Source organism: Triturus cristatus, chromosome 7 (assembly GCF_964204655.1).
Source record: "Triturus cristatus chromosome 7, aTriCri1.1, whole genome shotgun sequence".
NCBI lineage: Eukaryota > Metazoa > Chordata > Amphibia > Caudata > Salamandridae > Triturus > Triturus cristatus.
In genome coordinates, this window is record NC_140590.1 from 493664641 (window position 1) to 493680258 (window position 15618).

Sequence of the window (15618 nt, forward strand, 5' to 3'; positions counted from 1 at the left end):
CTCAGCGCGGTCCTCCAAGGCATGGACACGGTCGATCAAGTCCTGCAAGGCCGCAGTGTGGTGGCGCACCACGGGGTGGACCTCCTGGAGCATCTGGCGCTGCTGGGTGACAGAATCCGCCAATTTACGATGGTCCGCGTGAAGGAGGGTGAAGTCCACCGGGACTCCAATGAGGCCCTAGTCTGCTCCATTGCCGTACCCAGACGCTCCACCGCCGCCAGTACTGTGTCCATATTCACCTCGAGCGCCGTCGCCGGGAGCCTCATATCACTGTCCGGACGCCCAGGTGTGGTGCCCAGCTTCTCCGACTGTGACCGACCCACGGGCAGCTTGTTCCGTAGTCGGCCCATGGCCAGTTGCTGTGCGGAGGGTATTCGACGCCAACCCCCGTCCCCCGGCGCGCTGACCAGTCGCCTCTGTCCGCCCAGCCGAGGTGCAACGAAAAGATCACCACGTTCTCCTTGCTGCCGCAGGAGAAGGGGGGAGGGGTGGGAGGAAGGCAAAGACCCCCCCCGGAGTGACTCGGGCACCTGCTGTCCAGAACCCACTTCTCGGTATCTGCCAGGCCCCAGGGTCGCCGGTGTCACCTCACAGCGCCCCCGGCATGGACCGGTATCTCGGGCTTGGCACCGCTCCTCCAACACAGCGTCCGCGCCCCGCAGCGGTCAGGCGAGTCACTATGCCAACTCCACCGCCAATGCCCTCTGCGCCCGGGCCACTAGCAAGCTGGTCGCTCTTCTTTTACCGCCAACGGCACCTAAATGGCTGTGCAGTCAGGGGAGGGCCCTGAGCGTCGTCCAGGGCCGGGCCCTCTACACCATCTCCCCCAGCTGGAACGCCCCCCGAGTGCACGGGGTGCTCAGGGGCGCAAGTCACTCCTCAGTGCGCCAGCCACATGTAGGTGCTCACCAAACGCCGCCACCAGTCTCGTTTCGGGCCAAGTCGCTCCCCTCAGCCTCCTCTGTCGTGTGCCACTGGCGTCAGCTACAATGGACAGGACACCAGCCACCAGTCCCGCAGGCCCCTGGACCTCAATGTTGTGTCCGTCAGGGATGGGGCACCCTGACACTCCCCAGTTGGTCGCTGCAGCAGCCGCTGCGCCCCCACAATGCCGCAGTCTTCAAGGAGGCCCACCTCACTCCCGGGCCTTCCCGCCGCGACGCACGCCCCCTCCGGGGTACTGGGGAGAGGCCCACGCAACTCACCCGGGCAGTTCAAGTAGGAGGGAGGCGTCCAGATCACTCCACACAGTTCACAGGGCCAAGGTCGTGCGTAGGGCCTCTGGGGCGGCCTCCCCAATCCGTTCCGCGTCAGCACTCCGCCTGCGCAGGGCCTCGTTCGGATTTGCGCCGCCTGCTGTGCCACTTCGAACCTGCCGGCCGGATCCCCGTGGCAGCCAGTAGTCACCGGAGGCGTCGCCATCCTCCTCTGCCAGCACAAGCCTCTGTGCCCCTGACGGCCGATCGCCGCCGCGACTCCACTAACGAGAGCACCGCCCCCGCGGCCTAGCCGCCTCGTGGCAAGCCACGAGCTGTGGTAGCTCCCGCGGCCGGCCGAGGTCGAGGCCTCGCTTCGCGCCTCCTGCCGGCTCCAGTCTCAGCGCGACTCGGCCGGGGCCCGCAAGCTGTCTCCGGCTCCGATCGCTGCCCCAGAGATGCGGGAGGTATCTGGCCCGCGGCCGGAAGTGTCTGTCAGGATTCCGGCACCCGATGATCGGAGCTTCACGCTCCGACGTCCTTCTTTCTAGCGCGCCACCTAGCTCCCCCGTGTCCAGCTGCATTTGAAGGAAAAACAAGCATTTACAATGCAATGGTCTCGGCATTGGTAAAGTTAGAGCTATTGGCATTGCTCATGACATTATTTTTGTTTATGTTTTTGTTTTTAAAACATTTAAAGAAACGGCATTGTCATGAGCAATGCCAATAGCTCTAACTTTAACAATGCCGAGACCGTTTGCATTCTGCACTAGCTTGAATCACACAATTCTAACATTTCCTACACACAGATTTCAAAACAATTCAGTCAAAATAGAATAAAAGGGATCCACCACAATATAGCTTCTCTAAACATCCTTCAAACTTCTGATTTTCTGCAACAAAATTAGATACATTGGACCAACTATGGATAGCCCCATTGATGGCAAAAAAATAACTGACGGAGCCAAACCTCTGCAATCCCCACTACAGGGACGAGTCAAACATGCTGCAAGGGACCAGAAGTTGAAGTGACAACATGCCTTCATGCCATTGAGCCGACATGCTTCAGAAAAAAAAAGTGCGCGCAACTGGTCAATCTCGAAAAGGGTGCTTGGAAGCAGGTATTAGAATTAGTTGAGGGAATCGCTTGAAGCTTCCTAATCTGTTTAAAAATAATGGGACTCCTTACAGAATGAGTATCACTAAAATCTACATTTTGTAAGCACGTGTTATCTAAAATTTTCCGCATTTTGTACCAGCCTAATATACTGTATGCAATGCAAGTTTCAAATACCTTAGTCACAGTACTTTCTGTTAAAGACTGAGACCCGTAGCACTAAACATACGCAAATCACTAATCTCCCCGCAACAACCTTTTTTCCCCCCACTGCAATTTCTGTGTTGGCTAAGCACCAGATCAAACTATACAGGGATCATGAAAGTACTGTGAAAAAAAAAAACCCGCACTTACACAAGTGCCCACTATTGTGTTTTACACAGGGAGCCTCAATCAAGGGACATCAAACAAGCATCTACTACACTTATCGGAATAGAAGTGATTTTCCATTTTTAACGTTCGGAAAGAACCGGTAGAAGACAGGAAGCGTTTAAAACGTGCATAGGTAACTTACAATGGCCTTCAGACGGACTCTTTGGAGGCCCCTATAAATGCGTTTCTTCTCAGCTACTTTAGGCTCCAGGCAAGTTACTTTGCAGTGGAGTGAGCTCATCACAAGATTCATACACCTACAGCATAACAGTGAACATATTGGCCTACTGAAAAGATGTTGCTTGTGGTTAAGGAACAGTTACTACATATGGCAACTCATACCTGTGCAACTGCCCGAAATCTGTAGCTGAAAGGAAATCGGGGAGTTTGCTATTTCAAAATTAGCACAGCATTTTTGATCTCCTGTTCTTGCACGTAATAGCAAGTGAGTTGGGGGTAGTTATGATTGTACTATACAATAAGGCTGCTTTGCGAGAACAAAGTTATTTTACGAAACCGCGCTTAATACGGCAACTTTACCTGAATATAGTAATAACAGGCAACCAACTCTGAAAGGGTGTAGTTTATAGTGAAAACGGTAATCAGAAAAAACATAAAATGACGGTCTAATACGCTATTAGTACAAACTTTCCAACTTAAGACACCATTGCACTTTCCACGAAAAAAGGAATACGTTGTAGGGCAGCGTCTAGTCAACGCCATGTGGTTACCGTGAATTATAGTAGCGAGGCATCCACACCCTCCCGCAGACAGTCATGCAAACCACGCTCAGCAGGTTGTACTGACACAGGCGATGTCTAAGGCGGGGAGCAAAACACCGCCACCAGCCGCAATCCGACGCCATCCTTAGCTATCAAAACATGATAAAAGAACAACTGCAGGGCCACAGCGATCTGCCAAATCAGGGGAACACTGTCCCAGTGTTATTAGAGGGCATTCTTCAACCAGAAGTTACCGTTTCAACATTAAACACGGCTCACCTTCCTCTTCTTGGAAATTTGGACCGCCATCTTGCACAGCGCCGCTGAAGGAAAGGAAGGGCTCTTCCGGGAGAGAGGCTGCAGAGTGAACCCGAGTGGAGAGGCACCCGGAGGTGGTGGGAGGGTGAGAAGATGCAGACATGGAAGGCAAGGCGAGAAAGACGGAAGGTGGGGGCCGAGGGAGGGTTCTAGACGGACGCCGGGACACCACCGCCTTTCTCCGAGGCCAAGCAGAAATGCCTCGGAGAAACGCAGCCTCGGTTTCGGATTCGGGGGCGTGTTTCTTTTTCTCTCCTCTTGCCATTGGCTGGAGGAGAGAAAAACACGCCCTGCGAAAAGCAACGAAAAAACACGCCCCCCGATCCGAAAAAGACGGGGCTTCAACGGAGTGACTGGACCTCTTCTCCAGTGGCTGGCCAGCATTTAAGAGGCCAGCCAATGGAGAACAGGATAGAAGAGGGGCGGGTGCAAGCCCCTCTTCTCAAAGTCACTCCAACTCATTAAATCTCGGAGCGAGACTGCGCAAGCGCAGCCTTTCGCAGCCGAGACCTAAAAACTCTTTGTTTTGGGAATATGGGCGATACGGCGAGTAACAAATATCATAAACTGTTTTATGTGGGCCTGATTGTGGTTTGGGGTAACATTGCCCGGCTATGCGGATTGGATCTTCCACCTACATTTGAACATTGGGGCAGGGACATAAGTTGGTATATAGGGGAGGCGAGAGTTGCCTATGAGAGTCAAATCTATCTCCATAAATTTGGAAACATATGGGGTCTATGGAGAAGGTATGGGGGATATAGCTAATGCTGCAGTGCCCTGTTGTTTAATATTGTTACTCTGCCTTAACTGCTCCTGTTTGGTGATTGCAAAGAATCATGTTGCCTGTATGTATGTATGGCTCCACTACTCTCTACTATTCTACTCTGAACTCGTATGAGCCGCAAGCAGGTTGATGATTTTTTTTTTAATGCAACATTAAACACAGCATACAGCTAACAAGTTGGATAGTTCTAGGAAAGCACCTCTTTCCGCATACATCGCATCCTTGTGTTGGGAAATCGGACACAAGTTGATGAAGCACTGGCACTTATGTTGCCAGGGACCCCTGTTCTTCAAGGGATTTGGCAACTTGGACTCGAGTAAATAAACTCTAGCAAACTCGTATTTGTTGAGATATAGTGGTCATAAAAAAAATGGTGCGCTCTCCAGTGAGGAAGTATATACCATCTACAAAAGGTAGGCACATTTCAAATCTGTGTCAATATGCATAATGTGACGTCAAAACCCACTGAACAGTGTGCTATATGAATGTGTCACAATAGAATGCTTCAGCTATCCCCTCCTGCTTCTCTTGGTTTATTTTCCTTCTTCTTCCAGTCCCTCATACGCCATACTCCTCTACGCCAGCTCGTCGTATTTCAGAGGCTTCTCCAATAAGAATGTTGGGTCACATTAATGAATATTGGAAATACGGATAACCTAATTATGTTTTTCTGCAAATCGCAATTAGGTAATGGCTATTCCTAATGTATAAAACTCCATGAGTTTTATTTAGCGATTCCTAGTGGGTCGCAAATCGACCTACCTAAAGAATATTAATGATTTAGGTCGCAATTTGCGACCCATAGGGAATCGCTAAAATCACGGGGATAATGGCCTGCTGGGGTCAGCCGACCACCATGTCCGTGATTGCTTTTAAATAAAGCAATATATATATATATTTTTTTAATGCAGCCTTTCCCAGAAAACGGTTTGCGTTTATTAAAGAAAAGGTAAGAGTTTTCACTTCATTTTTTAAGAGCACGTAGTGGTCCGTGGGCCCACTGCCTGCTCTTAAAAAACATTTTCAATACCATTCCCTGGACTCCTTCCCATTTGGTAATTCTTTACCATCTACTTGAAGTTGGCAGTAAAATGCGAATGTTTTGCCACCACATTAAGGTGGCAAAACATTCTTGCATACTGCTGCGATTCTGTATTAGGAAGGGATGCCCTAAACAAGCCCCTTCCTAATACCGAATGGGTATATATTCACAATTGTGATTTGGTAACATGTTACCAAATTGCAAATTGGAATTCATACATACCAAAAGGCATTTTTACCGGTCGCAGACGGTCCGATTCTGCGAAGCAGGCCGTTTGCGACCTGTAAAATGCATGATATATGTGGCTGTTGTCTTTAAAAAACCATGAAGCTTGATCTACACTTCAGCAAACTCCTAAAATTATTATCATAATGCCATGGGACAATTTGAAATCGATTTTGTTCAGAGGTGAGCAGTTTACATAATATTAACCTGCATATAAATTACTTTTGTATTGATTCAGTGCGAAGAAAAGCATCCCGCAGCAGGACTCTCAGAGGGTGTGGCTGAAAGTGGTCCTGCCCATCATGACCGCAGCCTTTTTTGGTCTCTTCATCCTATGGAGTTCCTCGACCAGTGAAGACTTTGTCACCGAGGTGCTGGCTCACCAAAGTGAAACAGTGCAGGAGAGGTTCTTCGAGGTCCCCTGCTCTGAGGACTATGACAGTCATAAAAGATTTGCCGGTAGGTCTCCTTTGGGCATGATTCCAAGTGTCGTCTTTTGTCTGTGATTCTAGTCATGTTACCCACATGCTGCCCTCGCACCATACCTCTAAACAGTGTCATTTTCCACTATTCCACTGCCTGTCGCTTCACACCTACAAATCTTTATGGAGCTGGATACCTTTTAGTACTTGTGACAGCACATCTCACCTCACACAAAATGCACGTTAGTAACAAAAAGTAAGATGTACTGAGATTTAATCAAGGTAAGACAATTACCATAGGAACTGACACTCTGTATGTCATCCTCAACTCTTTATGGATGACCCTGATATCTCTAATGTGTGTCAAGGTTTTCTGTTATTTTTCATCTTTCACCTAGTTTGGCTGCACACTTTTTTGTTAGTACCAGTCTAACTGTACAGTAATGTCTTAGTTGTGCCACTGACTGATTTTCACATGGATGGGTCCAAACTGCAATGGCGACTGGTGACATTTGAAAGTGGTGAGGCATAAACGCTGGGCTTGATTTTTATATCGCAAGCGATGTGAACAAGTTGTATGGACTAACCTGAGGTCCAGGGGGAGTCCCTCTCCTGAGAAAGAAATGAAAACAATATTGGCAAATGGTGCATTTTAAAGAAAATGAATGTAGTGATGGAGCAAGGCTTATTAAGCAGTGAGAACGTATAGTCTTAAAATATTAAAACATTAAAAACTGCCCCATATCCTCTTGCATTCATTTGTTCAACAGTTACTCTAATGTGTAAATTGTTCTGCATGACAACTTTAGCCCTTTAAAATGTATGCTTGCCAAGTGTCTTGCACTGCATGCAGCATTAACTTTGGAAAAATATGCCCTAACCAGACTTCGAGAAGCACACACAGATGCTAGCTGTAACCAGTCATATAGAAATATGTGCAGACAGGTCTTTAAGTGAGATGAAGAAAGGTGGTGCTCTCTATAGAGGAACATGGCAAATACATTTCTGTGATTCCCATTTTGTGCCATCAGACCGGAATTTTGGTTTCTGTCTGAGATGTAATTGTATCCAGATAAATAGCTCAGCAACTGACAATCTCCAAATGTTAGTATGATTGGCTTTGTCACTGGGTGTTAGCTGTTTAAGATGAATGAGTCTCAACAGCAGAGAGGGGCTCCCTAAAACCAACAGAGGTGGAGCACCAAATGGATAAAAGTCAAAAGAAATTTCCTCTTGGGCGAAAAATGGAACACTCCAATCATGCACACTTCACATAATCATACTGCATCATCCGAGCATAAATGTTACTAACACAAGTCTTAATAGCACAAAATTTTATTTAAAAATTAAAAAGCAATATATTGAACAATATGTTCAAGAAAATGTCTATTAAAAAATTGTATAGGTGTTTTGTTATTATTTTTCCAAGTGTGTTGTCATTTTTATTAGTTTTTATATGACATTTTTTAGGAATCTCCTTTTTTAATAGAAATGTTCCTGAACATATTGTTCTATATATTGCTTTTTAATTTTTAAATAAAATGTTGTGCTATTAAGACTTGTGTTTGTAAAATGTATGCTCTGATGATGCAGTATGATTATGTGAAGTGTGCATGATTGGTGTGTTCCATTTTTTGTCACTGAGCTCAGGAAGATGATCGAAGACATCCTGCCCTTCCGACCCTGAACAGTGAAGCAGAAGATAAGACCTGCGCTCAGTGCTAAGACTAACTCCACAAACCTTTGCATAACGCTCAAACACCCTTTTCCATTTCTGCCACTTAATAGGTGGCTCCCCAGGTGCCATGAGAAAGAAAGGAGGAGCAGTAACATTCTGCAGTATGTGTGTGCGTACCACAGAAGCAGCACACAAAATGATGAAATGAAAGCCCATATGGGTGTGTGTCACAGAAGAGGCACTCAGGGTAGAGATAAAACTTCAGACTGCACAAAACGGACGCAGAAGAATGCAGAATTATTAAATGCCTAGTTACTGGCGTATCCTTGTGGTGATTTTTTTTTTTTAAAGATGTCAGTGCAATAAAAATGACATGATAAAACACAGCATTCAATTGTGTGCGTGTCACAGATGCGGCACGCAGAGTAGGGAAAGCAGATTACCCACCATATTGTAGCTCTTAATGAGTAATTGTGTGCGTGTCAGAGGTGGCACGCAAAGTTGAAGCCAACACAGTAGATGGGGTAAAACCAAGATGGCCGTCGGAGCGTCAAAACGTGCCCCAGCAGCGTGAAGGTCGTGTTGAGCATGTCAGTTGCCAGCGCACAGTGAAAGTAGAGAATGACAAGAGAAGAAAGAGCTGCTTGGAGATCCAACTTGGAACAAGAGAATCCAGAGTTCCGAAGCGTTTCCGGGCTTACAAAGACTCACTCGCGATGGACACAAGCGGAGCACGTGAGTTAGAATGCATTTCTCGCCTCTCTTCCAGCTTGCACAGACTCGCTCGCGAAGGTCTCGCGACCTCCACATGGCCAACACGAAGGGACCAACAGATATCAAATTCATGAGAGATTCGCAGTGTTTGGCAGTTAAAACAACACAGATCTCTCAAACCGTAGACAGAAGTTCATACTTTTTTTAAATTTCATCGATGTAACAGTCATGTAAGAACACAAAAAGATGAGCTCGCGTTGACTTTTAAACACCCATAATAAAAGCAGAAGAGTGAAAAACCATGGCAATAGCTCCCAATCCCTTGTCCTTTTTAGTTTAAGCAGGGTCTCAGCAAAACTTAAGAATAAAGAGACCGTACCTGAGGTAGGATTGTCCGTTCACTACTTATTGAAAATGTCAAAGGAGTAGTTGAGGCTTGTTGGGTTCTTCTTTCCTTTCAGCTGCCGATTACACCAGTGTAAGATCCTTGATACAGCTGAAAGGATCACGCAGGAGGCAGGTTGAAGTGCAGAATTATAGGTTTATTTCAGAGTAAGAAGAAACCCATCCAGGTCCCATCCAGTACAGGTAACAGCCTTAGTCATTTGAACCTACACAATTCTATCACCTGGGATACCAGGACCCAATATGGAATCTCTAGTAACCATGGCACCATGACATCAGCATAACAGCCTGCTTAAGATGCCACACCCTTCCTCGCATCTGTCACTTCACCGCCCCCAACATGCACTGCACTCCCTCAAATTTAAGCACTTTAAATTCTCTTACTTTTTCTTGCAAATATTTTGACATCTGTGTACCCCCTTCACACACATATCCACAGAACAGTTGCAAATGGAATACACAAACATGTTTTTGTGTGCTCTGCAGAGAGGCCAAACCACTGACAGGCAATTTGTTTGGCTTTAGCCTTAGTGCCTGAGCGCTCAATCAAAGCCCCTCATAAACACCTGGCATGCATCAAGCTTCAGAGTATGCACAGAAAAAAATACAGATAAACAACAACATTATAAAATAGCAAACTCATTGGGAATGCAACATTAAGTAAAGCATGTAAAATAAGAGAGGAACTAAATCGCTCTCGACGTTTTTAACATTCATTGTTTTCAAGTCAATCCATGTTTTAAGCATCAGTGTTAATTTAGGGGCATGTACACAGAGCCAGTTGTAATGCCATACATCAGAGAACTGGCCACTGTGACACGTGTTACTCAGTAAGCACCTATCTTTCTCTTGGGGCCTGACTCGGATACTTGGATCCATTTCGCAAGGGAACAAGAGTGGACCCTGCTCCTTATTTGGATGCTGCAGCTCCACTTCTGAAAGAGCGAGCAATGTGCAGCGAGGGCCTGGGGTGTCACAGTGGGGGAGGTTAGAGTGATGAAGGGTCTTGGCACAATATACAGAACACAGCATTAGCTTGCAATCACTTACCATTACCGAGAACAAGGCACCGGATCAGAAGTGCTTGCATCCACTCTCACGTATGACGAAAGGGTGGGATCTATGTCTTTAAATGACGGACGTATGAAAGCACGCAGGGATGAAGTCTCCTACGCCCAAATCCGTGACGCTTATTGCGTCACTGGCCTACAGTGTGCATACAACCAGAGACCCCAACGGCAATGAAGGGCTTTAAACAGAAAGTCCTGCGTTGTGCGTCGCGCTAAGAAAGTTGATTTACTGCCTGTGTTCCATCTCCTGCTTTAGAGCGAGGCGGGGCAGGCAGCCTGAAACAGACAACCCAGACTTAAATACATCAATTTATTTTGAGATACGATCGGATCTCTAAATAAATCAATCTATTTTATATTTTTTTATGTAAATGTGTAGGAATTTTCAGAGGGCCCAGCCCCACACCCCTAATGGAGAAACCACCCCTCCCAAATTGGAATGGCGTGGTGAGCAAAAAAACTATAGATTTAGGCCCAGATCTCTGTACTGGGGGTGAGTGTTTGACATAGTTCAGCATTCCGTCCATCATTTGTTCTCTTTGCATTTGTCACCCCGAGTGGGTCCCATGCTCACAATGCCACCTGAGTCAGGCTATCCTGGTTGATGAGGTGTGATACCCCGAAAACAGTCCTAAGATGCTTGTTTCTGTCTGAAGGGGACCTGACCTGGCAGTTCGGGCTGGGCTGTTCTCATGAGGGGCTGGGCCAAGACTGATTTGCATATGGATGGGTCCAAACTGGAATGGGTGGTGAGCAAAATAATTATAGATTTATGCCCAGATCCCTGTACTAGGGGTGAGTGCTTGACATTGTTCAACATTCTGTCCATCGTTTGTTTTTTAGTTGTGCCACGGGCAGAATTATCACTAATTGTAATTTCTGCAGATATCTGCTAATTCAAAAGTCAAACTCAGTCGGGTTGCTCCAGAGTATGACCTTTGTTGTTTTGCTGTTCAGGTGAGTTGTCATTACCATCCTCGGGCTCTGTTTTTGAGCTTGCTTTTACGATTCCTTATAATGTATTGTATTGTGCATCATTTGTAATGTGCAAACAAGTGCTAGACGTAGGGAAACGACGAAGTATATGCATAGCTGGTGTAGGCAATAGGCACTCACCTGGAGCAGAAGTGTTTGAGCGGTTGTTCCCTTCAGGATATGGGCCCCTGTAGTGCATCCATATCCGATGGCGAATGCCATACCCGCTCGCTATCCTAGTTACCCCATCTCCACCATTTTTGAAAACTATAGCCATACATTGTTTTAATGTAAACTAAACCTGGTTTTCCTAATCTTTAAATCCATTCCACCGGTGGGGTTTTTTGCTTTTGCCTCTTCGCTCACCTACCTTCAGAGATTTGACATTTGACCTCCGAGGGCGGGGAAACAAATCTAAATGTTTCCGATCCTGAGAACTGCATTGGTATACCTCCACATTGCCTTGTGCATCCTGGCAGTATAGGTCTTGAATAAACGACGCACACCCCATCCTGGGACTTACCTGCTTTTACCAGTGCAATGCCTGAAAGGAGTCGCTATCTTTTCGAGATGGGACTGTAAATGACCAGCGTATTCTCCAGTAGAGCCGCACTGACTGCCTTAGAAGATGCACTGGTCAGGGAACATATTGTATATGATCTCAGGGTTGGGACGGTCTGTAAATAACTAAATCACACACCATCCTGAGGGCTGCACCCGTAGAGCGCTTTGAAGCCTGTTTTCAGGTGCGAGGGCCTAGGCCACAGTACATCAGGGTTGGTCTAGCATTCCTCGACCATTCACCACTCTGGGTGTGCTGTGCTTATATCCGTACGGCGCCTGATACTGGCTGTGTTCTTTCAGGGTGCATCTGAAAATAAATAAAGCGTGCCCTGGTTTGAGAGCTGCATGCACCAAGCACCCTGAGAGCTGCATGCACCAAGCACCCTGAGAGCTGCATGCACCAAGCACCCTGAGAGCTGCAGGGCTTCAGACCGCATATTGTCGTACTGTGGGGTTTGCGTTTGCTAAGAGGGACCTGTGAGGGGTTCACTTCTGTCTTGTGTGATAGGTCCTGACCAGGTTCGTTTATTTATAAGCAGCTAAAGAAAGCACTGGGTCGCACCATTTCTCGCTTTCAAAAGTTAGTATGATTATGATTCCATGGGGGAGATATATCAAATCATGAATGACCAAAAAATATCAAATAATTCTCGGGGGGGGGGGGGGGGCCGTGGCGGTGGCCGTCCACGGCAGAGGATTTGCAGGACTGTTGTTGCTTTCCGGTTGTTGTGAAAGAAACCTTCCTAAAGCGTTCCTTTTATTTGTGTGTTTTAGTGTGGAAGATGGTAACGTGCTACGTATTCACCCTTCTAAGCTGCCCCTCTTTAGGAGTTAATGTACTGATTTACAGAGCTTTAATTGGCAATTTGTTTTACCCTACTTAAAAATACTTTATGCCGAGCCACTAAACGTGAGAGGCGTGAAGTGGGCAGAGGGATGGTGAGGAAGGTCAGTGCACACAAGGGCAAGCCTCTCATTCTAAGAAAGATTTTTAAAAAAAATGAAAATTAGAAGGAAGGACATAATAGTAACTTGTTTGTGCAAAGGGATGCTGTCTGGAGGGATTCGTTTTGAAGCGAGAGCTGTATCTATTGCCCAATTAAGCGTGACTCCATATCGACCAGCGCAGGATGAAAGGTTTGGTAGGACCTGCTAGACTTAAATCCTGTATATAAGTTTCATACAGAATACCCACTTAACTGAGATTACATCACATTGACCCTGTATCGGGGCTCAGCTTTCGACTAGAGGTGTCAGCCGCCATGTCACTGACTTGCGCCACTACGGCTGTGAAAACAAAACACTGTCCCCCAAAATCAAGACATCCCAAAATGTTACCTCGAACAGTGTTCCCACATATAGCTGGAGCAGGGTCTGTGTTGAACCTGCATTTCATGAGGCATTGTGTCCCCAAGTTAAGGTACCTCTCAGAGCATTATAATCAGAAGAAAAACATTTCTTTAAATAACTCCAATCAAAAAATTACATTGGACCCACTCAGTAACGGAATTCTAGAGCAATGAAAAGTGAAAGTGTTTTATTGCACAATTCAAATGTAAAGCAGTATGGAGTCAATACCATGAAGGCTCACAAATACAGAGTATGAAAAATCAGAAATCATTCTAAGTTACTATTAGGCAGCAAAATAAATAGAAAAACGGACAGGATCCCTAGCAGCATCTAAGTCTCCAGGGAAATCATTTGTCTCACCCCCAAAATCAAGGGTTTTTTATACATTACTCTTGCATTTTATACCAACAGTTCTGCAGATTCATAGTGGTGTGCGCAAATATATAATTTCTTCAGCAAATTATAGCACACAAAAATAAACATCATATTGCGCTAACCACTATCCCACTACATGAATAATTATCCAGCACGCTCTATGCTAATGTAATCCGGAGATGCTAGAACAGAACAAGCTACTTTAACAATAACATCTTATGTGAATGAAATGGTCTCAGTGAACTAGCGGAAATAAACTGTAAATGTTACAAGTATAGTTGAAGTGGGGATGTTCCTCAGGAACAGGACAACAAAATCAACAATGAAAAATAACTCGGTACACTGCAGCTTGAATGTAATTTGTGAATCTAGTGGGGAGAGTATGTGCCCGGGGTGGGGGGTGCTGAATGAGTGACAGAGATGATTTCCATCTTGGACAACATGGCGTTTTAGACAGAAATGTGGCATAAATATTATCATTAGAAAAATGCACTTATACATATCATAGGAAAATCTTTTCATATCCAGTTATATTGTATCAGTCTGTATATTTGTGTGTTTAAATGCATACTTTACATTGTTAATGATGCATAAAAAAATATAAACTCCTAAAAATGTCTAACCCAACCTAGGTCTTCCTCTGGCTCAGCTTTTATAGTTCTGCTGGTGTTCACTACTCAGCTGCCTGTGCTTACTGCAGTAGACTGCTTATAATTCTGAGATAGGCTGTTCCGCTGAGGAACTTGGGTTAAGTAGTACTGGGAAGTCTTTTTGACGCAAAGTTGTAGGAGCCAGTGGAGTATTATATAAAGAGGATTGTTTTAACTTCAGCAGGTACGTTAGAGGTTAGCAAGCGAAGGATATTCTTTGAGACATATGCGAGAGCCAATCTGACTTGGCTTGAGACCAAAGCATGAGCTGAGATATCCAATGATGCTATACAAGCATGACAAAGTCTCTTTGAGATTAAAAATAGGTTATTGATTGAACTCCTGGTTTTAACTTTAGTAGAATTAGATTATATCACTGTATTGACATTTGTTAAAAGAAATTGATATTAAATATGAACATTTCCCTTCCACCTGTCTCACTGTTTATACTTTCCCAGCATAAATGTAAAAACTGTGCGAGACTGATTATTATCACACTATCAGGATATGTTGGCCTTAGTCCTCCTAGCTCACAGTACACCATCTGTACCTCAAACATGACACGGTGACAAATGGATTGTGCAACCTCAGAACATGACAAACCTGGCTCCCTACGGAAATCATGATAACAGATCTAGAACATTTTTGTTTGGTTACTTATGCATACTCAAAGAGATACACAATAAATACACAACATGCATTTTCAATATTTATTGAAGAATTGTGATTCTGAATAAAATATGTGCGCTGCAATAATCAATAGAAGGAAACCGAATAATGTGATCAGCATTAAAAGAATGATGAAAAAGCTAAACAGTTCAAGCATGTTGCTGTTAAAGGATATATGCTTACATATAAGTGCTATAATATATTGTACTACTACTTAGCGCTATCTATCCTAGTCTGCCTTGGGTGGGTGAATCTGCCAAATCCCTGAAGGGTAATCTAACTCCCCCATTACCTGTGGGTAAGTGTCATCAGGGTGCCCATCTTGTTGGAGAACTGGGCATCATCCCTTGCAAGAGGTAAAACAGGAATCAGCTGGGTTAGAATTCCCACATGGGGCAACCTCCCAGTGCCAGCAAAATAATCCTGTACCTAAAAAAAAAATCAGTGATGCTATTTATATAGTAAACATCACCCATGTTTCCATGCCAAAGTTCGAGTCAGGCCGATATTGTGGATTCTAGTGTGATAGCTCCGTCGCCGAACTGGAAATAATAAGTAACAACATTTTATGCAGTGAGCTTAGCACTTGTACAGAATGTTCAAGGTATTTTGAAAATACACCTGCGCAGTGGAAAGGTAAGCAAAGCTGTCTCAGAGAATACTATCCTGCACGGGCTTGCAAACAAATGTGTGTCAAATGTCAAGTTGCTTAAGAAAAGAAGGCAACTTAAAAAGGTGTGCATGTAAAAAGGTGGTGTTTCTATTCAGGCCTAAAATGTGATCACATTACACACCAAAGCCTTAAAGACGCTGCCATAAGTGAAGTAAGAACTGTCAGTTTGTCATGTGCACTGCATATGTGGCCAATATTACTGTTGCATGTGGAGCAACATAATTGTATATTAAATCATTGGTGAGGTTTTTAAGTAGCAGACATCATAAACTAAATGTCTTCAAGTTGTCGCCC

At 45.2% G+C, this 15618-nt stretch overlaps 1 protein-coding gene across 4 annotated transcripts in view; it reads left to right on the plus strand.

Annotated features, from left to right (window-relative positions):
- The window catches only part of OGFOD3 (2-oxoglutarate and iron dependent oxygenase domain containing 3), a 1085915-nt gene that overhangs the window by 82268 nt on the left and 988029 nt on the right, over positions 1-15618 (plus strand). For all 4 annotated transcript variants that reach the window (XM_085616866.1, XM_085616868.1, XM_085616865.1 and 1 more), the window contains one exon: positions 6018-6238. In XM_085616866.1, the coding sequence (XP_085472992.1) occupies positions 6018-6238 (221 nt within the window). The remainder of the gene's footprint in view (positions 1-6017; positions 6239-15618) is intronic.